The 26,445-nt window shown below is 56.5% G+C and overlaps 1 protein-coding gene across 1 annotated transcript; it reads left to right on the top strand.

Annotated features, from left to right (window-relative positions):
* CHC_T00004028001 (hypothetical protein) lies at window positions 1-26,445 on the top strand. Its single transcript, XM_005715663.1, has 3 exons — window positions 1-105; window positions 25,477-25,516; window positions 25,712-26,445. Exons 1-3 carry the CDS (start codon window positions 1-3, stop codon window positions 26,443-26,445), a joined length of 879 nt encoding a protein of 292 aa, XP_005715720.1.

The raw sequence follows: 26,445 nt of genomic DNA, 5'->3' as shown, positions 1-26,445 counted from the left end.
ATGGCACTCCCAGAATGGGTCATTGCCGCACTTTTTGCCGAGGAGACGCAGCGGGAAGCACTTCATGTTGCCCGGGTTGCCCACGCACCACAGGCCGGCGGCGGTGCACTCGCCTGCTGTGTCAACGCCCTTTGTGATGCAAAATCGATGCCCAGGTTTATTGATGCCTAATGCCTGTCTACCTTATAGAGGGAGGTTAGGGATCCGTAGGGCGGCGGCGATTGAGGTGCGCTAATCGCGTTGTTGTACGTGTACCACGTGTGTATGTATGGCTCTCATCCCTTGATGCAGCGGAAGTTGCAGAAGTTAGACAACAAAGTGTGAAATGATGCAGCGGCCGGCGGCGGAGCAGGTCAAGCCGTCAACGCAGACCCAGAAGGGGTCCTTTCCGCATCGGTCGCCCTCCCTCACAGGCTTGAAGCACTTCTTGTTTCCGACGTTACCGACGCAGACGAGTCCCGAGCGGCAGACGTCGGTCGGGGCGTTGCACGACTTCTTCAGGCCTCTCGGGCGGGCGCACGTGCCTCTCGGAGAGCAAATGAGCGGGGCCTGGCAGGTCCAGAAGGGGTCCTTGCCGCACTTGTCGCCCATGAGGCGGGGCGGGAAGCAGCGCTTGTTGCCGTGGTTTCCGACGCAGACGAGGCCTGCGGCGCAGACGTCGCCGGGGTTGTTGCAGCGGGCCTTGACGCCGGCGGTGCTGGCGCAGCGGCCGACGCGCGAGCATGTCAAGCCGTCCGCGCAGACCCAGAACGGGTCTTTGCCGCACTTCTCGTTGGCCGTGCGCTTGCGGAAGCACTTCTTGTTGCCCGGGTTGCCAACGCACGACAGGCCCGGGTAGCAGCCCGTGGGGTTGGAGTTGCATCTGCCCCCCTTGGCGATCTGGTGGGCGGAGGTGTTGAGGACGGAGGCCGAGGCGGCGAGGGCCAGGGCGGAGAGGAGAATGAGGAGCTTCATTGGGCGGGGGTGGGTGGTTGGATGGGGGTAGGGGGCGGGATCGGGGCGGAGGGTTGTGGGAGGATGGCGGATGAGTGTTGGGAAGGGGAGAGACGGGGGTTTGTATAGAGTGCGGGGGGGAGGATAGGATAGCGTAGAGCGCGAGGGGGAGCGAGTTCGCGGTTAGCGGGGGGGAGGTCAGCGGTGAATTTGGGTTGCGGTGGCGTGTGACGACTGATGTCAGTCACATGTCGACATGTGGTGAGCGAGTGACGGGTGGCATATGCACTGTAACTAACGGCGTTGTACAGTGCTGTCCCAGCTCTGCCTCTACTCCCTGGCGCTACGCCGCGCGAAGAATCTCGCCTTCCATCATCTCCCGACGTCTGCCGTTTTACCCAGGAAGCACATACCGACGCCGTTCTATGTACCCCCGAGAGAAACAGTTACAACAACCGCATCAATCCACCGGGCGAGAGATGACCGCCTGAGAAGTCGCGAATCTCCAGTATCCATCCGATAAATGGCAGGCACCCTTTCCGTCCTCGCAGCGTGCACAGCAACTACGTTCCATCGTCCATCCCGGCACCCTCAGCTACTAATTCATGGCATGCTGTACCTTTCCGGCAAACCTCGCCGGCACCGCCACCGCCGCAGACTCCCAACCGCCCTGTGGCCCACACGGACGATTGCACGTGGCGTTGCGACCGCGGACTGGCGCGCCATCTAATCCCTCGAAAACAGTGCCCCGCTGTACGGCCCCAATTTGCCGCTCTCTCCTCAATCAGAGAGTAAGTGATGTCACTTATGCTGTGCTTGTCGCACGATCGCGACCAAAGCCCATGATCTTGATCGCCGAGCTCACTGACCTCAGTGAGCTCGGCTACTGCTACATGTAACTTAGTTACTCCTAGTCCCGAGGATAAAAGGACTGGGAGGGTAGAGGGAAAAACGACAGTAAACGCAGAACAAGCTGCGCATCTCTGTCTACTCCGCTCGCTTCCTCCGCTCGCCCCAATAACCCCTCCCGATAGTTTGAGTCTCTCGGCATTAGCGCGACGCCACTACCCCACTCCAGCGACAGGGAGACACTCATCTAACACGCCATAGTGCCCCGCTGTGTCGCCCGCCCGCATTCTGTATCAGCGTCGCACCCGCCCTATCAATCCGCGTCTCAGTGTCTTCCTTGCTCGCATCATCTTTGCCGCCGCCCTACTCAACTTCTCCATCGCCTCGTCCGACATTTGCTCGCATTTACACTTTCCTACAGCACACCACTATCTCGACTCGCCTCGACCCGCGCCAGCGGCCATTGGTTCACTCTTCTTTTTTTGCCACCGTGGCCGCGTCGACGCAGGCGAGGGAGACCGACGTGCATCGTTCACGTGTGCTGTACTCTTCCAAACACACACGTCGACATGCATCCATAATGTTATGTGCTCTACTCTCTCACGCCCGCTGCTTTTCCCCCTCCGATATCCCCGCGCTGTAGGAGTCTACTTCTGGATACCGCATCACTGCAGCACCGCTTCTCCAGCGCGCGCAACTCTGACACCGAACGCGTCTATCCAATTTGCACCCATTACCTTGCAAATCTGTGCCGCCGCCGCCTGTCAAACCCCGTCACAACACAACCCTACCCCAACCCTGCCGCCCCTTCCGACTGCGAATTCCTGCCGCCGCGCTACAACCCTCGACAGCTAGCCCGGTGGCGTGACGCGGTTTCGCCAGATGAGTGATGCAAAACTCCCGCCGATGCTTTTTTAAACTCCCGCTGGATCAAATTCACAGTCCCCGAACGCCTAAACTACGCAACAATATGTTGTCTACCGTTTCCGGCACACCAGAGCCTTTCGTTCCAACTCTCAATTGAATATCATCCTGCAAACGTTTCAGACAACAGCGCACACTACAAGAGTGTAGATGATTAATTGAATATACGTTGCGGTAGCCAGAAGAACAAATGGCAGAGCAAGTGGCAGGCGACGTTGCTCATGACTGTTACCTTTGCAGTGAGAGCAGAATGTCCTCGTTGTCCGCCGAAAATCGTAGCCGTCATGGCAATACATGCTGTGTGCAGTCCTGTCGTCCCGGGCAAGACGGAAGAATCTTTTAGGACCAGATGTCAGTCAGCCTACAAGCCCGTACGATTTTCTACGAGGACATTCTGCTCTCGCTGCAAAGGTAACAGTCATGAGCAACGTTGTCTGCCACTTGCTCTGCCATTTGTTCTTCTGGCTACCGCAACGTATATTTGTTACGAAGGTAGGCCTGGCATGTAGCACCGTCGCCGCATCCAAACCGAGAAAACACACAGCAATGTGTACAGCAATGCCTGATATTATCAGGCATTGCTGTACACATTGCTGGACACGTGTAGACACCAGCAAGGATTTCTGAATGTACACGTTCATTGTCAGCATTCCAATATCAGAGCAAGCATGGGCTTTGCGTTTACAATGCTCTCAGTAAATGCAACAATGTCGGTTGATATGCATGTACACCAAACTTCGGTTGGGCTGAAGAAAAGGTTTAACAGAAAAAGAGCAACGTCCACTTCCATGAGTAATTGATTAATAGATTAGTAAAGGAAGAGAAAGAGATTCAAAACAGGGTTTGACAATATTCAATGAGTCATCTACACTTTTCTTGTCTTGACGAAATGTCAATAAGTGCCGTTCCATTTATCGACAGCATCTCCTTTTTGCAGTTTGCGGGACCAGGGTAGAAACCCCTCAGACCCTGTCACCTCTGCATTCCATTCCGTTGAAATCCTCGTGATAGAAAAGTCGGCGTGGCAGAGAAGACTATCTTCCCATTGAAACAGGATGGTTAGACCAAAAGCTTTTTGGCTATTGCTGCTCCAGGACAACGTGCCCAACGGACAACCGCTACAACTTGCTGCAACACGTGTAGTGACTTGAATCGCTTCCCGCCAGGATTTTTGTGAGGAGATGTCCTCTCATGCTGGCCTCTGTCGATTGGTATCTTACGGCATGGTTTGCTTCTGAGGAACTGCCCTCATTGTTTCACCTCATCTAACCTCTAGACTAGAACGCAACGACGCCGACCTTCGTCAGATGGTGAGGATTGCCACACGGGGATCTGGACGGACCTCCGGTGACATTATTATTTTCTTTCAAGAGATTTTCAGAAGGCTATGCAGTTCCCATTTACCCTACCCCTCTTCCACCGTACCTCTCTTCCACCGTGTGCCCTTTGACATCTCTAGTGACGCGCCCCGAAGTCTACTGTGACCTTCTACTTATTTCATCTAGAAAAGAATTTCTCTCAATAGTTAGTTTGGCCGCAAGACATTTTTCAGACGCACTGCCGACTGCAGTTTTGCTACAACTCCAAAATAGAAGCAGTAGCGCAAGCGCGCGCGCCAGTGCACCGGTATGCGCCGCATACTGGTGCAGTGGCGCGCGCGCTTGCATGGCCCCGGCGCATAGTATGCGCCGGGGCCATGTTCTTTCTCTGCTGGCACCCGCAAAAGAAGCGGGAGAGCGCGCAAGTTGTCCGGAATGTCCGGCTTTCCACGGTCGCGCCCCCAGCCCTGACAGAAGTTCTGGCCGGCCTGTAGCAAAAAGATTTTGCTTTTATGGGGGCGATCAGGTGCATTTTGGTGCCAACAGGCGGGTGAAATTGACTTTTCTGTTGTGAACAGGGTCCGAAGCATGAATTGTTGTTGCAAGAGCGGGGCGAAAGGAGAAAAAACAGCAGCACGATGGACCCGAAAAGCGAGATGTCACCTTCGGATCTCGTTTGTCGCCCGTCCAAAACAACAAAGGCGAAGCGTGTCGCCGGTATAGTAGTGTAAAATGACCAGTAACCGAGGATTTTAGGGATCTCATGCACGACATTTCCAGAACGGAGGATAATTGTGGGGATATCTCAAGCATGATTTCTGCGCTGCTGTCCTCCCCCTTACCATCTGTCGTCTCCACGGCAGACAGCATTCACCTCATCAAGCCCCATCAAGCCACTCTTGTCACCCCGTTGCCGCTATCTTACTTCTTTCCCACGCTTTCCATAATCTTTTCAAAATGCGCGTACTCCCTCAAACTATGGCCAAGGCAATTCGACACCTAGCCACTGTGGAAGAGGGATTAACACCTCTTTTTGACGTTTTCTGCGTATCTCCTCGTAACGCAACGTTGCGTCAAGTTTGTAGTATAACGACGGACGCGCGCGCGGGGAGATTATTAACAGTGCGGCCGTGCACGGTGGACACGTGGGCGGGTGTGCCCACGTGTAGGGAGCGCGCGCGTGCCGAGCGGTCGTAATCTGGCGTACGTGTACAGTAGTGCACGTGTCGGCCAAGCGGTAGTCTACCAGTATGACGCGTGTACGCTATCACACGTGGCATCCGTGCAGTAGTCTGTAAGCAGCGCGTGTGTACAGTAGTACACACGTGTAGCTGCAGCGTCCGCGCGGTAATTAGGATTTGAGGCGCTAGTTTTTTAATGGCGTACAGTACCTGGTACGCACTAGGCGGCAGGTACTGTATACTGGGACAGGTGTCCGAGGCGTCCCTCTGAGGGGTTAAGACCCGGACACCCGTCCCCACCAGTAAACTGGGGGAGACTTGCCCCCTTTACTTTCGCGCCTACGTACTGCCGTTTCGGTATTCTCTCGCGCGTTGGCTTTTAACCCGTTACCGGTCGTCTCCGATCTAGCACCTCGGGACGACTGCGCGTAACCGGCCAGTGTGCCACTCCCTTTTCGCAAGTCCGACCGTTCGGTAACCGCGCGCCGCGCGTCTCGCGTCGCGAGCTCCCTCGGCTCATCCTCCAAGCCTCTCGCCCGCTGGGGTTTGAGGAGAGTTGTACCACAAAATTTTCAACCTTGTCACAACGTCGCAAGGAGCAGAAAGCCAAATGTCGGCGGACCTAAGTAATAATATACGTTCGGTTGAGCCTCAGAAGATGCTTACGAGTGTTGTTCTTTTACGAAGGTCAAACTTTTTGCGTCGTCAAGAAAGCGCCCTATCTTGTTCATCTCCGGTCCCGCCCCGAACAGAGAAACACCTCGCCCACCTAATTCAGCGAGCGCGCGTATATCAGTTCTCAGTCCGTTTCTGAGATGGGACATCTCAAATGGAGGCCACAGTAGCCAGTCAGCAGAACCGAACTGTGCCGCGCCATGTCACACTTAGCAAGATTCCCCAAACCCCTCCATTATGCTGTGCATACTCTACAGACGGTTCTAGGTTTCCGTGTTGGCATGGAATTGCTGTTCTAATCGAGAAGCATAGAGCAAGCAATGTTCATCGCTTTATTGAATAGCGCCACCTAGCGGCAGCTTGAGTTAAACAATACGAAAATGTTGACTACTACCTTCCTTCGCAAGCTTGCGTTGATGATGTAATATGGAATGCAAAGAAGCTCGTTGCGAAGAGGCATAACCTGCAAATTCCCAAAGCCTTGCCGCCACCATGCGGGCGTCCGGTCAAGAGGGCCGGGAGGCGTAAGAAAAAACTGCTACGAAAAAGACCCTGTCGCAAAGAAGAAGTGGGCCCCCTCCAGCCCTAACTACCCTTCCCCGGTAGGGTAATTTGGAACAAACTATGATTTTTATTGGGCAAAGTTAAGAAATATTTGTCTGTTTTGGCAACAAAACTGACCGTTGCAAAGGTCGAGATCAACTTTACACGAGTGTCACAAAAATATCTGAACGTGTTTGACATCACGAGTGAAAAGTCCAATTTGTTATGCACGGACCCAGAACACTAATTGAGGCCCGAATCGGGTAATTTGGAACAAATGCCATTCCAAAATGAATCATGTACTACGTCTCCTTGGCGTGTAACGCAATCATTGCCAGTGCCGCTTGCTGACTGGCATGTAGGTCGGGCTTTTCCGGTTTTTTTGCCTGTAGTTTTGCGATTCTTTGTGCACCTGAATGCATTCGCCGCCACTCGTTCACGATTCTTGGAGGCAACTGCGTCAGCTTTCGCAGCTTTGGCTTTTGTGGCGTCTTTGGCATTCTGTTCTCTCTGTACAGCCTTTTGAGCTTTTTCTCTGGCCTTAGCTGCAATTGTCTCCTGACGAAAACGTTCTTTTTCTCTCTTTTCTAATTCCTTTCTTACTTTCTCCGTAGCAGCCATGTTCTCTTTTTCGCGTTTCTGCGCTATCATATCGCTATGTGTGAGAAAAATTGCAGGAGTGCCACACTGCAAGGATGTATTTGTTTTTCCTATGTGCACACGACTCGTCCCAAGCTTGGTCATGTCTACAGGACGAGCCACGGAGAGCAAAATGCTGTTAACAGTTTGGTTCTTTTCAGAATGCAGGACAATTTAGCAATTGCTTTTGATGGCTGCTCTACGGACTCGATCACATTCTGTAATTTCTTGACAGTTCTGGCATCAGTTCGTTGAATAACAGAGGGTAGTCGAGCACCAGGCCCAGCCCTCTCAATGCACTTTATGGAATTATTTTTTTCCTCGTCTCTGTGAACTTTGCCTGTCTCAAAACGTTTTAGAAAACGATAGTCCATTGGCCAAAGTCCGGTGGACACAAATGAGGACTGCACCACACCACGTGACAGCTCCCGGTACAATGCAACGCCAACCATCAGCTTGACACGCATTGATCTCGGGTTAATCACAGCCTTTTCGCACAACTGGTCTCGTGTTTATCGTACATGAGATTTAAAGCACTTGGTAATATTTGCATCGCAAGGCTGCAAGAAGTGGGAGGTGTTGGCAGGACTTTGTACTACCTCGCAGCCCTTGTTCACGCACAGTTCCAGCTACTCGTACCCATTTCTCGACGCATGCCCGTCAAGACAAAGAGCAAACTTTTTGCCTGGAGGCACAAATTTCCGCACATTCCTATCGATATGTTCCATTAAAAAAGGTCTCAAGCCCATCTCCATGGACCCATTTTGGGATGCAAAAATAGCAGCATCCTTCGGAAACCATCCGTTTGTAGCCAACCATTGCGGATGTCCTTGGGAATCTTTAAATATTTCGTGGGGGAGCGGGTCAAACCAGGAAGACATAATGTTTTTCCGGCAAAAACAAAGAAAGGTGGTAAACATTTTCCACTTGCAGAAGTCACAACCACAGCTTCAAATGTTTACCAGTCCCAACATTGGCGGAGGAGGACCGAAAACCGCCATGATGTGTGTGGGAGGAGCCGAATACTTTCACACGCTGCCCAAATTCGGCATCTACGGCAGTCTCGTCCATACTCCACAGCCTGTCTCCATCTGCAAAAATGCCTGGGTTGGCTGCTTCAACCTTCTGCAGTGCCGTGGCATACGTTTTTACATGATAGTAGTTCTCTCCCCTGAACTTTGCTCGCTCCTTGTTCTCAGCATTTCTGAAAGTAATATCCCGGTTGCGTGCTCTGAAAGCCCTGACGAGGTCAGCAGAAGGCAGACCATTTTCGAATCCTCTTCGGCCGTCCGTGGCAATTGATGCCATGACACTGCGAAGTGTTCTGGCATCCATGGCGAAGCCTCGTGAGGCAATGAATTTCATGCGATCTTTGATTAGTTGCTCTTCTTCTATAGTGAGAACCGGCTGTCTACCTGCTCTATGTGCTCTTGGATCCAGCATTTTTTCCAGCACTGCCGTGTCTTCTGACGGAACAGATTTCTTAAGGCGCAGGGCTGTTCCAGCCGATAGAGAGCACACAGACATAACTTCTTTGAGCTTGTGTTGTTTTCGCAGTAGCTCAACCGCCTTGAGGCGATTCTCCCGCATCGTCGCCTCTCGTGCAGTCCTTCTCTGTGCCTCTCGAGTTTGCTTACGCATCGAGAGAGTCACCATTGTGGCATATGGCTGAAAATACTCTCGTGAGAAGTCTCGGGGAGGAGCAGGGTGTCCAAATACGACCATCAGTGTTATGTCGGTACCCAACACGTACGTTGCCCTTCCCGCCATGTTTGAGATTTGAAATGCGCGCAAACTGTATCCTCATACGATCGTCCGATGACTATCGGACACTTTTACACATGGGAATTGTTTATCTGCCTTTCAGTGTACTGATTGCCGGTCTGCTAGTAAGTTTTCGGACTTCTTCCAAATTATCCTTTTTTCCAAATTACCCTGCCGGGGAAGGGTAGACCCCAGCTTTCTACAACTCCGCGATTATTACGATTCTTCCTTCGCTAATAACGAAGACTTGTCCACACAGTTGGACTACATTGTTTTGGTATGTGGCGCTCACAACCGTTGCAACATCCTACATTACAGCTGTCACAAGAGCTGCCGTGTCGTATGCTCTGTGCTAGAACGAGAAATCCATGAGCGCGCTGATGGGATGGATTTCGCCTTCACACTTCGATACGATTTGGAGCACATGCTCTGCAAATCTCTCCCGCTCCGCATGTGTACCGACTCTCTCAGTTTCTTTGACGTCGTCACCAAAAGTACAACTACAACAGAAAAACGTCGAAGATATACGCGAAGGCTGTTCGGGAAGCCTATGAGCGAATGGAAGTCAGCGATGTCGCTTAAATTGAATCTAGTGCCAGCCCGGCCGATGCACTCACTAAATTGACCAATAATGAAGTTCTAGATCGCATTCTACATGATGGAATCATAGACCATCCGGTCGGTCAGTGGATCCTCCGCACGCAACCCAGTCCTAAGGACGCAATTTCCACATCTTAAAAAGGGGGAGTGTTGCAGATACCGCGAGCTACCGAAGACGGTTACCACTCGCGGTACACAGTGTGTGAGGGATCACCCCAGTTTAGTGAAGGGTCGCGCCTTTTCTTAGTATGTTGGAATTCAATGGACAGCGCAGTAGTTTACCATAGGTAGAACGATAGAGAGAGGGAAGGAAGGTAGAGATGTCTCAAAAGTGTTCACAAAGGGTAAAGTCAATCGCCATGGTCTTCTGCGCTAATACCAGGCACTCTCAACCCCGCCCGCCGCATTCTCAGCCCGCATCGGCACCTTGGGGTCGAAGCGAAAGCCCTCTCGCAGTCATTCGACTCACTTGCTGCCAATTGTGCGTTTTCACCACAGTGGTACATGTTTTCGGATGCAATTAGGGATGCGTGGCCGTGACCCGCTGACCGACTAATGAACAGATCGCGCAGACTGTGATGCAAGATCGATGCCTGGATTTACCGGTGTCTAATGCCTGTCCACCTTATAAAGGGAGGCTCAAGATCCGTAGGCCGGCGGCGATTGGGGTGTGCTGATAGCGCTGTTGTACTTGTACCACGTGTGTACGAATGGCCCTTATGAATGCTGAGGCATTGCTGTTGCGGCGTCGACATTTGTTTTATGGCTCTCATGACACTCACCCTTTCGACAGTGCTGCAGTCTTGGCGTCTGCAGTCGTGTGTGCTGTGAGCTGCAGCTTGGGGAGGAGGCGCGTGAAGGCTTGTCGGCGGAGGGGTTTGGTGAGGATATTCACTAGTTGTTCGTCGGTGGGGACGTGAAAGATGGCAATTGTTCCTTTTCTCGCCTGGTGGGTGAGATGGTAGTGCCGCATACCCATGAATGTTCTGCGCTTTGTCCGTCCCGTGCTGTTGGCGACGTGGATGGCGGGCTGGTTAACTATTATGAGCGTGGTTCGTGTGGTCGGTTGCTTGTGAACGTCTTGGAACAGGCGGAGGATCCAAGTTGTCTGTTGAGCGGCGGGAGTGGCTGAAATATATTCAACCTCACAAATGGATAGGGCTGTGATGTTTTGCTTGAGAGACCTTCTATAAGAATGTCGTTATTGTGGTACAACAACCGATCCGCGGTCGGTGTACAGTAGGAGCGGCCGCGCGCAGCGGGCACGGGGCACTGTGGCCCACGTGTAATACGCATAATTACCGAACGGGCGCAGCAAGTGCCAGGTGTACGCTTGGGTACACGTGTAGTGTAAGGAACCTTGTGGGGATAATGCGCGCGCAGTGTAATGCAAGCGCGTAGTGTGAGGATCCGTGCGGTAGTGTAATGACGGCGCTAGATTTTCAATCGCGTACAGTACCTTGTCCACAGTAAGTGACAGGTACTGTATTGGACAGGTGTCCCGGGCGTCCCTCTGAGGGGTTAAGACCCGGACACCGTCCTCGCAGTAAACACGGGGGGCAGACTTGCCCCCCTCCCTTTCGCGCCTACGTACTGCCGTTTCGGTATTCTCTCGCGCGTTGGCTTCTAACCCGTTACCGGTCGTCTCCGATCTAGCACCTCGGGACGACTGCGCGTAACCGGCCAGTGTGCCACTCCCTTTTCGCAAGTCCGACCGTCCGGTAACTGCGCGCCGCGCGTCTCGCGTCGCGAGCTCCCTCGGCTCATCCTCCGAGCCTCTCGCCCGCTGGGGTTTGAGGAGAGTTGTACCACATTTTGGTACTCTTGTGGAGGGGTACAACTCTCGAGGTAGAGCCGCGCGCCTTGACGCCCGCTCTGCGCAGAACCGTACGGACGGAAAAGGTTGAGAAATCACCGCGTCGATCGCGAAGCGTATTCGACGATGAACCGACCGGATCAAGGAGCAGACTCCGCCTCTGGGCGTCTGAGCACCCGCAGTGGCAGTGGCGCACCGCGCCCCGGGTGGAGAACCCGGAAGCCCTGCTGCGACCGCCACCGCGACCGGGCCGCACGCGAGCGTCCGCATCGGATGTTACGCCGGCCGGGTCGGCAGGCACTGAGAATCGCGTCCAATGGATGGTCGACGCGATTCAGCCGCGCATCCAGGCCTGGGTCGAGGAGTTCCTTGCTACGGAACTCCCCCAGGTAGCGCGCGTATGCCTCGACCGAACGGTGCCCGCTCTCGTGGACGCGCACGTACGCAGCGCGATACCACCGCTTTTGGACGAACTTCTACCCGCTCAAGTCCAATGCGAGGTGGTGACCGCGCTCACCACTGTGGATGAAGAATCCCCGTCCGGTACGGCTCTAAAGGGAGCGATCAGCTCCGCCGTGGCCAATCGTCTGGCCACGACCTTCGCCGGAGCAGGAGTCGACGCACGCGAACAGCGCGACTCAACCGCTCCGGATGCTACGCTAACGCACGCTGAACCGATCGGCGCCGCACCCCGGATCGGTACAATGGCCCCTCACCCGGAGGGTAAGACCATTTACCTCCCACCAATTTATGGTGCTACAGGAGGGCCCACAGAAAATGGCCCTCCCGTACTCGCCGATACGGCTGGCCCCCGCGGGACAGAAAACCGCCTGGGGCGCTTCGCGACGGAAAAGCGACAGCCGTATCGGTCGAGCAGAAGAAGCGCACCCGGCGCTCAAGGTTACACCTCGGAGGGTACAGGAAACCCCTCCGAGGAAGAAGACACAAGACGTCGCCACAGGGCGACGCGCAAGAACCGCGACGGACGCTACGCGCGATACCGCGATGCCGGGGGGGTCGGTTACCCCTCCGATGATAACCGCGACGGACGCTACACGCGATACCGCGATGCCGGAGGAGGTGGATACCCCTCCGATGACGAGGACACCAAGTCGGACGGATCGCCCAGAAGCGACCGCAGAGGCCGCAATGCGCGCGACCGACGTCGGTTCCGGCGAGAAGACTCCGATCCGGAGGGCTACAGTAGCCCCGGCGGAGAAGGAGACCGCCATCGCAGGGGCAGAGACCGCCGGTCTGCCCCGAGGCGGGATCCGAAACGGTTGCCGGTGATCAGGCCGCTGAACGACCTGTTCACCAAGGCCGTTGACTACCGCACGTATAGGCTGGAAAATCGCAGCGCGCGCTACGACGCGAGTACCGCGCGGCGAGTTAACCGATATCGGAAGAAGTTGGACGTCCAGCTGAAAACCCGCACATTCGGTGGTCAAGATCCAATCGCGGTGCTAGGATTCCTCGCGCGCTTCAAGATGGCCTGCGACCACAATGGGGTCAGCGAAGGCGCGGCCGAATGGTGTTTCCAGTTCTATTTGACTGGGCAGGCTCACGCCTTGCTCCAGTCCAGGCTACACGGGAACACCATGGCGGTCGATGCGGAGCAGCGCGATATGCTCGAAACCTACGCGGAAGTTATTAACTTTTTATTGCGCACGTACGCAACCGACGAGGTTATTTCCGAAGCGGTCGGTGATGTCACCTCCTTCCGTCAGAGCTCTAATATGACGGAGGAGGTGTACAGTAACCAGTTGTGGGACAAGGCGTTGCGCTGCGGAACCGTATTTTCAGACAGGCGCCTGAAGTCCCTTTTTGTTGAGGGACTTCTGCCAGCGACGTGCGCGCAGGTGCGGAAATATCTCGCCACGCATCCGGACGTGGACTACCAAGCGGTGGCACGCTACGCGCAAGCGATAGGCGAGACGCACCGCTCGGCTCGAAGACAGGCGACCTCCTTCGCGTCGCCTCAAGCACCGTCCAATTCGGTAAGAAGATTCACGCGCAACGCGCGGACAAGGCCCGTGCTGTCGGTCGAGTCCCTGTCGGAACTCCCGACAGCACGCGGAACCGAAACGGAGGAGATACTGGCGGTGACGGACCAGTCGGCGACGCCGAGCTCGCTTAGCTCGCCGCCGACTAGCTACCATCCGGCACCTGCCTCGTCCCCGGCGGGCGCGCCGGTGGCGCCCGCCCAACACGGTAACGTGCGCGCACATTCGTATGGAAGGCCAGTACAAAACCAGCGGGTCCGGTTCTTCAACCAAGGATTACCTGGACCCCCGCCGTGTCGGTTCTGTCTGGACCTGACCCACCGACAGGAGCAATGTCCTGTGGTGGCGGACAGCGCGCTGCGTTCGAAGCTTTTGCAGGCCCGCGAGGCCAGTTACTAAAAGCTTCGGATCCGTCAAGGTCTCCGCCCAGGCTCGCCGTTCTAGCGTCAACCGCCGACCGCGTGGCGAAATTTGCGTGCGCAGGCTCCCACGGGCATCAACGTGGTCGAGCCGCGCGAGGCCGTCCAATCGGAAGAACCCGCGCCACCGCTGACGGACGAGGGGCCCGAGGACCTTGGGTTGACGGGGGAAGCCGGGGAGGACGCGTAGAGGCGTCGACGATCCTCCCCGTGCCAAGCCTCAATAAACAAGGCACCCCGTCGACCGCTTCGGTACGCACGCCATCGCAGAGCCGAACGGACGAAGCGGCAATTTGCTTCTTCAAGAAGCAAAATTATAAGGTCACCGCAACGGTCGGACAACGACGCGCGATGATGCGCGCCATCACGCCGGTTCTAGATTCGGGCGCCGGCCCGAATCTAATCCACCTACGCTGTGTGGCAGAACCGTGGCGCGCTGCCATCCAGTCCGCGCGGAGCCCGCCGCTCATCGACGCTTCGAATAGGTCGATGAAGGCCCTCGGCGAGCTCAAACTGTACGTCCGGATTGGTGAGTTCGTCGCGCGCGTGCCGTTCTTGGTCGTCACCAACCTCGCGGTGGACTGTATCATCGGAACCACGTTCCTGGATCGCCACGTGAAGGCAATCCTGCCACCGCAGAGGAAGGTGCTGTTCCATCATGCGCCGTCCGTAGCGCTGACGGGAGTCACACCCTCGAGACACGACCGCAGGATGGCCTCGAGGGGACCGTCGCAGCAGCTCCCGCAGGAGGAAAATTCGGCCGACCGGAAGCGCGCGCAGTGTCCGACGAACGTACCGTCACGGAAAATTCGCGTGGTCAAGGGGGTCACGATACCCCCGATGACCCAAGCGATGGTACGCGTCGCAACACCGGTTGGAGGGCTTTGCTTCCTGCAAAACCACCCCAAAACGGCGCATAAGAATTTATGCCTGATGGCCCAGGGGGTCATGGACCTCTTCCCGGGCGAGCCGTTTACGGTGCTTGTTAGCAACTTCGGAAGCCGCGCGGCCCACGTCCCCAAGCATACCGTTGTTGGTCTCGCGTTGCCATCCCCCACACACATCCTGACACTTGGCGTGCCGGTCCCCGGAGAGGCCGACGCTAAGGAAAGGGGAGGGAACAAAAATAATTCCTCGACCGCTACGGAGGAACAAGCGCGACGCGAACAACCAGTTACGGACGAGAGCAGAAGACAATCCTCCACCGCTACGGAAGGATACGCGCGACGAGAAGAATCCGCTACGGACGAAGGCAGGATGAATTCCTCACCCGCGGGGGAATGTGGCCGACGAGAAGGACCCGTTACGGACGATGGCAGAATTAAATCCACCACCGCTACGGGAGAAGGCGCGCGACGCGAAGAACCGGAAACGGACGACGCCCACAGTGGCAATCCCGCTAACGCGGATGAGCGGACCGATACGGACGCGGAGAAGACCCGCTCGTGGGAAGAAGACGTCCATATTGGTGCAGAAGACAGTACTGTCCGGTCTGAAATTATGGACATGCTGTCCGAGTTCAAGGACATGTGGTCCGGCCACTTGGGTAAGATCGATGCTACGAAGCATCGCATCGAGCTGAAGCCCGGTGCGAAGCCGATCTACCAAGCACCCTACCGAGCCGGACCCATCGCGCGCAAGAAGGAGAAGAAGGAAATCGACCGCATGCTGCGCGCTGGAGTCATCGAACCGACATCGGCCGAGTGGGCGAGCCCCGTGGTCTTCGTCCCTAAAAAGGACGGGACCATGCGGTTCTGCGTGGACTACCGCAAGCTAAACGCCGTTACGGTTCGCGACTCCTACCCACTACCGCGCATGGACGAATGTATCGACTCGCTCGGCGATGCCACTGTCTTTACCACGCTAGACTGTAATAGCGGGTATTGGCAGGTGGAGATCGCCGAGGAGGACCGCGATAAAACAACGTTCGCGTCGCATTCGGGCCTCTACCGCTTTCTACGCATGCCGTTCGGCCTCAAAAACGCGCCCGCGACATTTCAACGAGCGGTGGACATCATCCTGTCCGGCGTGAAATGGAAGACCGCGTTGGTCTACCTTGATGACGTCATTGTCTACTCGCGAACCGTTACGGAACATATGGCACACGTGCGCGAGGTACTACGCTTGCTACAAGACGCCGGCGTATCGCTAAAACTATCGAAGTGCGCGTTTTTCGATACGTCGGTTACCTACCTGGGTCATGTTACCCGATCGGGACGGCTGGAGGTCGAGCGTCGCAACGTTGTCGCGATCGAGCGGGCGCGCGCGCCAACTAACCAAACAGAGCTACGGTCCTTTCTCGGTATGTGTAATGTCTACAGGAGATTCGTCAAGGGCTTCGCGAAGATCGCTGCACCGCTTAATCGGAAGACCGGCAAAAATCAGCCCTTCGAGTTCGGGGTCCTATCCGATGCGGAATACGAAACATTTGAGGCGCTGAAGAAGCGCCTCGTGTCACCGCCAATCCTCGCATTGCCCCGTTACGGTCAGAAGTACACGCTGGACACCAACGCGTGCGGACACCAAGTAGGCTGCGCCCTTTTACAGGAGCAGCCCGACGGGTGTCGCCTACCGATCGGATACTGGAGCCGCGCGCTAACAGACGCGGATCGCAACTATACGACCACCGAGAAGAAATGCTTGGCCGTAGTGTGAAGCATTCTCACGCTACGGCCGTACCTGTACGGAAGCACGTTTAATCTCCGCACAGATCATGAGGCCCTGCGCTGGGTCCTCAATCTGGCGGACAGTTCCGGGCGGCTTGCACGCCGGCGCCTACGCTTGGCGGAGTACGACTACGACGTACAGTACCGCCCGGGCGTCAAGCACCAACTCGCGGACGGCGTCTCGCGCCTACGCACCGACGGCGGAGACACCGCTCCGGTCGATGACGAGGTCCTGTGCTTCGTTGTCCAGTCGCAGGAAGGCAGCGAGCCCCTCCTGGACAAGATGCACTGGGACCCGACACAAGACCGTCCGGACGGATTTCACGCGCTTGCGGTAACTCCCGAGGAACGCGACGTGGCGTCCATCTCGGTTGAAGATTTCTTACGCGAGCAGGCGGACGACGCGTTCTGTCGCGTCGCTGCCGAAACGGTCGGAGAGCCTAATTCTAAGTTTGACGTCGACCGCTACGGTTTCCTTGTAAGGAAGTCCCCGCTCGATGGGACCCTACAACGCGTGGTACCGAATCGGTTACGCCCCCGGGTACTGTACCTGGCACACCATCCGAGGTTAGCCGGTCATCCGGGGGGAACGCGCATGTACTACACCCTGCGAAGGGAGTACTACTGGCCACACATGGCCAGCGATGCGTTTGCGACCGTACGGAACTGCGCGTCGTGCGCTGCTACCCGCGGGACGCCTGTCAAGAACCAGAAGGATTGCAAGCTGTTCCCCGCGGCGGGCCCCATGGAGTTTGTGGCGATGGACCTCCTGGGCCCGCTGCCCAAGACCGCGCACGGGAACCAACACGTGCTGGTTATTACCGATCAGTTTTCCAAGCTTACGCGCAGCATACCGCTACGGACTACCACCGCTTCGGTCGTCGCTAATGCGTTCCTAGACAACTGGGTCTACGTCTACGGAGCGCCGCGCTACGTGCTCACCGATAACGGTCCGCAGTTCGCTGCTAAATTCTTCGATGCGGTATGCGCCCTCCTGGGGGTGAGACATTATCTCAAGACGGCCTACTACCCCCAGACGAATGGGCAAACCGAAAGGTTCACTCGCACGCTGGTGCAACGTCTCCGACATTACGTGGAGGAGAACTAGCGCGATTGGGACGACTACGTGCAGCCGCTGACCTTCGCGTACAATACGCAGGTCCACCGGTCGACGGAGACCACTCCGTTCGACCTGGTGTTGACGCGGCCACCGTCTGGATTGATCCTTCCCGGAACTGTACCGCAGGGCGCGGGGACCCATCTAGAGGACCGGCGTACCCCGGTTCAGTACAAGAGGGCCACGCTGCGCAAGCTCCGCGACGCTCTCGACCGCGCACGGACGAAACTTACCGCTTCGCAAAAGCGGTACAAGGACAATTTGGACAAGAAGGTCCGATTTCGGCCGGTCGTCAAGGCGGGCGACTTCGTGTACGTGGACCGCCCACCACTTCCGTTGACAAGCGTCGAGCGCCGCGCGCGTGCGCGAAGTCCGACCGATACGGACGACCTCTCTGTCAAGCTTCTACCCAAGACAGAGGGTCCATTTCGCGTGCGCTCCGCTACGGACACCACGGTCCCGATCGAACAGGACGGCGTGGAGAATCGCGTGAGCATCGACCGCGTGACGAAGATGCCACGCGGGCCGGGGGATATCGTCACCCCCGCAGCGTCGACCGAATCGGAAGTCCCCGCAGCCGCCCCGAGCGCAGAGTACGTCGTTGACCGCATCGTCGGACACCGTACCGCGCGGGGTGGGATACAGTACAAGGTCCGCTGGTATGGATATACCGCTTCAGACGACACCTACGAGCCCGCCGATAGGCTCCCGCAACCGTTTATCGATCGGTATTGGCGCACGCGCCAACGCGGGGAACCTACGCAGGCATAACGCGACGCTTCGCGGCTTCACACCGAACCGCTCGGACGCTCGTGTTCGCACGCGCACCGCTACAGGATCAAACCGACAAGGGGGCGACGTCCATCGATGGTTTCCGGCCCAAAGCGGTCCGATTTGCGGTTTTCCAGTGTCGGTGCCATCGGCTCCGTCTCGCCCGCGCGCGTGCAATACCGTTCGCGGAACCGGGCTACGATTTTTATTTACCTTAGGAGGGGGGGAAGCGTAGCCCGAAGTACGATTTAATTGCGCAAGTTGGCGAGGAAGAAGAGCACCGATAATCGGTTTCGTTTAATCCGGGCAATGCCCCTACTGTACTACGTAAGGGAGGAGACGCTCGGCAAGCCGGTGTCTAGAAGTGGCGCGAGCGCTTCGCCGAGGGCGCCGGTTCGACGTCGTCGGGCGCGGGGCGCGAGGCCCCGACTGTCGACGAAGACATCGGGGGCGCGGCCAGGCGTTGGCTCACCACCGCAAGGACGTCCTGTACGGAGCGCAACTTGGCGTGATGCTCGGCACGCTCGCGCGTCGCCGCGGCAGAGGATTCCTATAACACCGCGACGGTCTTCTCGAGCTGCCGAACCCGGAGCATCCAATCGCGCGCCTGCAGTAGCGCCGCCTCGACCGAGGAGGGGGCGTCCGCCCCCTCAAAGGAGCAAGCGTACTGCAGTGCCGCGAGCGCGGCCTCCTCCCGGAGGCGCTCCGGGGGAACTCGACCGAGCGGTTGACTTGTGGGATGTTTCGGCATCGTTGCTGGTCGCGATACGGTTTCGGCCCCGGTCACCGCGCTTATATGCTGAGTGACCGGGGGTGGGTCCGAAAATCCCGCCTCACCGACCGGACGCCTTAAGTCGCGCCGCTCCTGAGCGACCCCCTTTGGCGAGTCGCTCTGGATGGAGCCCACACGAGTGGACCCTCCGGGAGCGGGTAGCGCGGGCGTAGCGACAGGCGCCACCGTATCGGCAGCGATCGCGAGCGAGGACCCACCACCGTCATCGGCCGGTGCCTCGTAAACGCCTTCCGCTTCAACGGCTCCGTACGCCGCGTCGTCGCCGACCGCGCCCGCTTCGTCGCTGACCCAAGGCGGCATGTCTAACGCGCAGCCGCGGGCCCAGCTGAACCATACGAAGCCCGGCCGGCCGGTCCAGTCCAGACTTGCCGTGAAGGTCAGTAGCTGTTCCGCGCGCGCCGCGTCGTACGCGGTACCGTCGAGGATCTCCTTGACGCCGACCGAACGGATGAGGGCAATCAGCCCCACCGAGAGGCGGAAGAGCACGCCGCGCTCACCGAGCGGCTCGTCTCGCCTCGCAGCCAACCGGGGGTCGGGGCACCTCGTGAAGAACGGCAACCCCTCGCAGGCAGCCCGAAGGAAGCACAACAACGCGAGCACCGCCCATTCGGACAAGACGATCGCGCGCACAAGCGTGCGCGTACGTTCCGTTTCGGCTGACTCCGCTCGACCGCGGGGCAACCAATGCGCCGCGACGTAGGCCATCGCACTCGGCGTCGGCACGCAAAGATGCTCCGGTGCCTCGAGGTCCGGCCAGTCCGGAGGGAGCGAAGGATACAGGCCTCGCCGCGCTGCGCTGGGCACCGAGAAAAACTCGGTGTTGTGCCACATGTGGAAGAAGTCATCTGCACGGCGCCAGCGCAGCCGACTCTCCCGCGCAGCGTCCTCGCCCCACCGGCCGCGGTCCGCGATGCTGTACCAGTTGTCGAAAGGGCGCGGGAAGGCCACCAAGCGAATGTCCGGCACGACGCCATCGTAGCGCCTGTACCGACCGAATAGATTGAGGAGCGTGACGTGGTACCGCTCCTCCCCACCGCACCGGACGTAGAGCAAGTCGCTGCCACCCGCGGCGGGTGTACGGCACGGCACGTGTCGCCATCGGGCCTGCCAAGCGCCCGCCCGATTCTGCTGCGCCACGCTACCCCGCCCGGACGGAGTCACGATGGCATGATTCCCAGGGACTGCTGGAATCGCGCCGAGTCTAAGAGGCGGCGCCGCACGTATTCGTTGACCGTCATCGGGGGCTTGCGACCGGAAGCGCGTCGCCGGGCTCGCCGCCGCCGGTGGTCCATCGAGGACCCGGGCAGCAGCGACCGGACGGACTTGACGCCACTTCTCAGCCAATTCGGCGCGCTGGGGGTCGTGAAGGCCCGCCCGGGCGATAGCGCCGACCCCCGCTCGGCCCGCGGCGAGAGCAGGACAGCCGGCGGTGCCAGCGTCTCGCGCACAGTACCGAAATCGGCTCTTGGCGACGCCGTGCCCGCGGCAGGCAGCGGCGACATGGGAGGCGGGGGTAGTACCGCGGGGTACGCCGGACCCGCCTCAACCGTCCTTGGAGCCACGCCCTCGGAGGGCAGCGGCGAGGGCCAGGTCGGTCGTTCTTCTATCGGTGGCGCAGCGACCGGATCGGACGCATCAGCTCGCGAGCGCGTCGCGGGCTCGGCCAAATTGGTGGTCGACTCTGTTCCGCCGCGGCGAGCGCGCTGCGGCTGAAACGCGGGAGTCGACCCGCGTAACGCCGGAGCCCTTCCGGGGCTCGACGGCGCGCCGATCGGAAGCGCGTCCACGGGGGTGTTGCTGTGGTCCATGGTCGGTCGTGGGAAGAGTTGGGATAAAGGAATGTCGTCGTCTGGGGAAGGAATGGAGGAGTGTTGGTGAAGTGTGGGGGAGTGCTGTGTAGGAGTTGGTGGTTCTGGGGGGTTCGCGTGGGAGGAGACAGAAGCCGCGCTATCCGAATCGGACGATATACCCGACTTATATACCGTCAGGTCGGTGAAGAGCCACGAGGCGTGCTCGTCCGCGCGAAGAAGCTTCCGTCCGGTCATCGCACGCACAGGTTGTGGAAGAGATCGAGGGGACCGCTGGGAAGGAAATGTGGTCGCCACGAGGATGTGGCGACAGATAAGGAAGGGGGTCTGTGGTACAACGACCGATCCGCGGTCGGTGTACAGTAGGAGCGGCCGCGCGCAGCGAGCACGGGGCACCGTGGCCCACGTGTAATACGCATGATTACCGAATGGGCGCAGCAAGTGACAGGTGTACGCTTGGGTACACGTGTAGTGTAAGGAACCGTGTGGGGATAATGCGCGCGCAGTGTAATGCAAGCGCGTAGTGTGAGGATCCGTGCGGTAGTGTAATGACGGCGCTAGATTTTCAATCGCGTACAGTACCTGGTCCACAGTAAGTGACAGGTACTGTATTGGACAGGTGTCCCGGGCGTCCCTCTGAGGGGTTAAGACCCGGACACCGTCCTCGCAGTAAACACGGGGGGCAGACTTGCCCCCCTCCCTTTCGCGCCTACGTACTGCCGTTTCGGTATTCTCTCGCGCGTTGGCTTCTAACCCGTTACCGGTCGTCTCCGATCTAGCACCTCGGGACGACTGCGCGTAACCGGCCAGTGTGCCACTCCCTTTTCGCAAGTCCGACCGTTCGGTAACCGCGCGCCGCGCGTCTCGCGTCGCGAGCTCCCTCGGCTCATCCTCCGAGCCTCTCGCCCGCTGGGGTTTGAGGAGAGTTGTACCACAGTTATCATAAGCCCGATTACAGTGAACCCTCTCGATATGGATACGCTCGGTGGACGTAATCCGTATCCATTTGCGGAGGATATTCACATCCGGAGACCGTATCATAACGGTGTCACGGTGCATCTCTCAGAATGTCTGTGCTTCACTTAAAAATGTATCTAAATGTATTGAATGCGCTCTGCTTGCGTAGTTATAAGATGACCTGTGATGTTTACCCTATTTGCAAATTGGGCAGAGACCCAAGTTGAGACTCCGCGTTCGAGATATAGGCTGGTAACTGACGCGGAGCGCTTGAACTTTTTGTAGAGATATCGGGACGAAAACCATACGTTCCGTTGATGATGCCGGACATGACAGCTTGAGCAGGAGGTTTAGAAAGGGAAAACTGTACTGAGGCCCACCTCGCAAGGGCGCTTTGTGACGTCTGTTCCTTGCTTTTTTGCGCCGTTGGAACTCTGCACATATTTGTGGCTTTTGGGCGAGGTTAAGCTCAGAGCGCTTCATCGACGATTGTCGCTTGACGGGGGCAGATGGCTACGGTGCTGAAAACACGCAATGTTTGCGATCAGAGGAGATTTATTAGGGGAGGACCAACAGGAGTATATGCTAGAAAGATGTTTTTGTCGAGAATGATGATAATTGCGAAGCCTCAGACGGGGATTGGAATTTATTGAGCAGATTGTGAACGGATTGATAAAGGATGAACGGTTATGGGGTAATTTGTGCCTTGGCCGCTCAAAAGTAACCATAAAATACGTTTTGAGTAGGAGAGGTCTGTATGATATGCATATTTCACATTGAACCCGATATCCAATTGAGGAATATTCCACAAACATTGTTTTTTGGTAAACATTTGTAAGCTACGGAGTCCGTCGCTCGACTTTTTATCCGTTTACGGAGGATATCCATATGGAGAATGATCCTTATCGGGGGGTTCACTGTATCTTCCTATAAGTTTCTCCTCATATTTCTGGTTCGATTACGTTCGAACATTTTATCGCACGACCGCTCAAGCCCCGAGTCCTTTCTGTTATGATGTCCACTTGGACGTTTTGAAATGGCATATGACGATACTGTATCACTCAGTTGTGTCGTGTCCATCTCGTATCATGGACATGCAATGTATTACGTGTCTTATGTCTGTCACCTACATGCAATGTTTCTATTGCATGTCTCATCTCATCTTTCTGTTTCCACTTGTATCATGCTGCTTATTCCAACCTCACGATGAAGCTTGTGTCCAAGAATATGTTCTGTACCTAAGCTGTCTGTCTGCTAGTGGAGTTCAGTTAGGAAGCAGGAGTTACCAGTTCCCACTTCTTGCTCTACTTTCTTGTTCCGTTAAAGTTATCTCTGCTCCGATTCTACTGTTCCCCCGATCGTCGCCAACTTCTCTTACCCCCAACATATCGGTGTTCCGTTGTATGTGTGGAGGGTCCCTGATATGGAATTCTGGTCCATGATGTCCCCAGCTCAATCAGCGTCTGCATATGATACGAGGAGGTTTTGAATTTCCGCGTTGTCCTTTCGCTTACCCGCTCGGAAATTGAGGCCGGTTGTGGGTTCACCCAAGCGCTTGATATTGTACGCTTTGGATAAGGCGGTTGCGAACGCGTCTTTGAGTGTGGCAGTGGTGACGACTACAGTAAAATCATCCATTTTGACGGCGGCGATTATGAGGTCTTTGCCAATTTTTGGACCAGAGGCACAGGTCTGCTCCGCCTTGCTTGAATGTTTTGAAACAGTTTCCTTTGAGCTTGTGGGTTCGTGCTTAGTTTTTACTGTAGGTTCCTGATCGCCTACCTTTTATACTATTTTCAAGTAGTTGCTCGTAATAAAATGGTACAGCACTGGCAACAAATCTACCGGGAGATGTACAGATGTTTTGGTGTTGGCGGTAATTACAATATCGTCTTAGCTCATCTCCCCTTACTTGATACATGCCAGGTAGAATGGAACTGTCACTCTACATGCCATTGGGGAAGTTGTGGCAAGGACGACAATGCTTCACACCATATTGTAACATTTTTCCTGTCGTAGTAGGGCGAAGACTGCTGAGAGATATGTGTGGTCAGCGAATGGCGTCCCGAATGTGTTCATGTGTAGCTTGCCTCCTTGGCAGTCTTGTTTGTAAGTGCCAAGAATCTGCCGTGTTGTCTCACGTCTACCGTTTCACTTCCGTTGTACGCGAATTTTTCATGCATGTACGCCGACTTGATGTCGATGTGTTAGATATGCATGCGGTACTTCGCCGCGATGCCCAGCAGTTCTCTTACTGTAGTTTGTCTGTGATGTACGTGGTTGTTTTGAGGGGTCATAGTGCTTGTGCGGTAGCATTTTGTCGCCTCGGGCAGAACATCGAACTTTTCTCGATGCTACTTCTCCTTTGCATTCCATCTTGTAACGGTATACCATTTTAGGGGTATCAGTTTCCGATTCCTGGGGAGATCTGCGGTCATTGTGTCCAGATTATCGAGATAAACAATAAACAGAAGCACAGGAATATTGAGTGATGTCGAGAAAACGGAAGAAGATGGGTTTTGACAAGGTGAAGATCTCGTACCATTTACTTGTAGCGCTTCAGACTGGTCGTTATATATACCACATAATCCTACGTAGACCCACCTAAACCGTAGAAAGATCCTAACTTATCGCCTTACTATCAGTGGGGGCGATTGAGAACTAAATCGAACTTAACAGTGGTTCACAGACATAATAAATGCAGTAGCATCGGAGATACAATAGAGAAAATGAATGCAACCAATCATTGAACGGAAATCGAGCGCAAATGCGGGAGATAGAGAGATAGGGTTTTCAATCAAGGACAAATACATCCTTCAGGGATAGTGATAGCATGAAAGTAAACCAACTACGCCGAATTCAGTGTTCTTGACTTTCACGTAGGTTACACGCTGCTAGCTGAGGAATATCACATATCAACTACCTGCTTAGTCAGTTACCATTCTTGTGCACCTTTTCGTACCGAAACAAGTCTAGAAGGGGAGTAAAGGAATGCAATGCTGTTCTGCATGAAGTGTTGGGCTGCTGCCTCTATGTTATTACTGCATCCACCACTATGGCAGACGAGCGACTCGCTGGCACGCACGAACTTTTGCGCGCGAAATTCTCAGCACCCACCGCGACGTCAACAAAGGAAAATCGCCCGCCGAGGCTGGCTTCCGCGCTGAGTGGCTCCGAGACTATTGAGAAATTTCGCACCATTGCCGGGAGGAAAAGGACTTTGGAGTCACCTCGTGGCGCTAAGAGCAGGGCCCCGGGGTGGGTGCATCCGCCGGGGGCTTCTTCGCTCATCGCGGATGGCCCTACCGTGTCGACATGGAGAAACACGTGAGAAACACACGCTCGTCCAGGACCTCCCTCCATGCCTTGAGGCATGCCGCCTTCCAATCTTAATCTTTCTGATGCAACAGGCAATGCCCTGTCTGTACTGGGGAAGTCTTCAGATGTTATTTCTTCTAGTTAAGAAGTCGAGCCTTTTATGCATGAGTCGCGTTGCGATTCAACGTATTCAATAGCGCGAGCGCCAGCTATGATCTACGAAAAAAGGTTACGTGCACCCGTCCGTGCGCTCGTGCGCACTGTCCTCGCGCTCGTGCGCATCTCTACCGTCACACACACTCGAGACGCCGCCTTCGGCGTCTTGCCGAGGAGACGCGGCGGGAAGCACTTCATGTTGCCCGGGTTGCCCACGCACCACAGGCCGGCGGCGGTGCACTCGCCTGCTGTGTCAACGCCCTTTGTGATGCAAAATCGATGTCCAGGTTTATTGATGCCTAATGCCTGTCTACCTTATAGAGGGAGGTTAGGCATCCGTAGGGCGGCGGCGATTGAGGTGCGCTAATCGCGTTGTTGTACGTGTACCACGTGTGTATGTATGGCTCTCATCCCTTGATGCAGCGGAAGTTGCAGAAGTTAGACAATAAAGGATGAATAGATGCAGCGGCCGGCGGCGGAGCACCTCAAGCCGTCAGCGCAGACCCAGAAGGGGTCCTTTCCGCATCGGTCGCCCACCCTCACAGGCTTGAAGCACTTCTTGTTTCCGACGTTACCGACGCAGACGAGTCCCGAGCGGCAGACGTCGGTCGGGGCGTTGCACGACTTCTTCAAGCCTCTCGGGCGGGCGCACGTGCCTCTCGGGGAGCAAATGAGCGGGGCCTGGCAGGTCCAGAAGGGGTCCTTGCCGCACTTGTCGCCCATGAGGCGGGGCGGGAAGCAGCGCTTGTTGCCGAGGTTTCCGACGCAGACGAGGCCTGCGGCGCAGACGTCGCCGGGGTTGTTGCAGCGGGCCTTGACGCCGGCGGTGCTGGCGCAGCGGCCGACGCGCGAGCATGTCAAGCCGTCCGCGCAGACCCAGAACGGGTCTTTGCCGCACTTCTCGTTGGCCGTGCGCTTGCGGAAGCACTTCTTGTTGCCCGGGTTGCCCACGCACGACAGGCCCGGGTAGCAGCCGGTGGGGTCGGAGTTGCACCTGCCCCCCTTGGCGATCTGGTGGGCGGAGGTGTTGAGGACGGAGGCCGAGGCGGCGAGGGCCAGGGCGGAGAGGAGGATGAGGAGCTTCATTGGGCGGGGGTGGGTGGTTGGATGGGGGTAGGGGGCGGGATCGGCGCGGAGGGTTGTGGGAGGATGGCGGATGAGTGTTGGGAAGGGGAGAGACGGGGGTTTGTATAG

Source organism: Chondrus crispus, genomic scaffold, assembly GCF_000350225.1.
Source record: "Chondrus crispus Stackhouse genomic scaffold, scaffold_21, whole genome shotgun sequence".
Taxonomy (NCBI): Eukaryota; Rhodophyta; class Florideophyceae; order Gigartinales; family Gigartinaceae; genus Chondrus; species Chondrus crispus.
Note: the sequence above shows the minus strand (reverse complement) of the source record. Positions and strands in the feature narration are given on the sequence as shown.

Excerpts from the sequence above, each read along its gene's own strand:
- CHC_T00004028001 (XM_005715663.1), top strand. The coding sequence starts at position 1 with ATGGCACTCCCAGAATGGGTCATTGCCGCACTTTTTGCCGAGGAGACG. Across the intron at positions 106-25,476 it reads CACCACAGGCCGGCGGCGGT|GCCGGCGGCGGTGCACTCGC; the intron begins GCACTCGCCTGC and ends CACGCACCACAG. Across the intron at positions 25,517-25,711 it reads CTGCTGTGTCAACGCCCTTT|ATGCAGCGGCCGGCGGCGGA; the intron begins GTGATGCAAAAT and ends AAGGATGAATAG.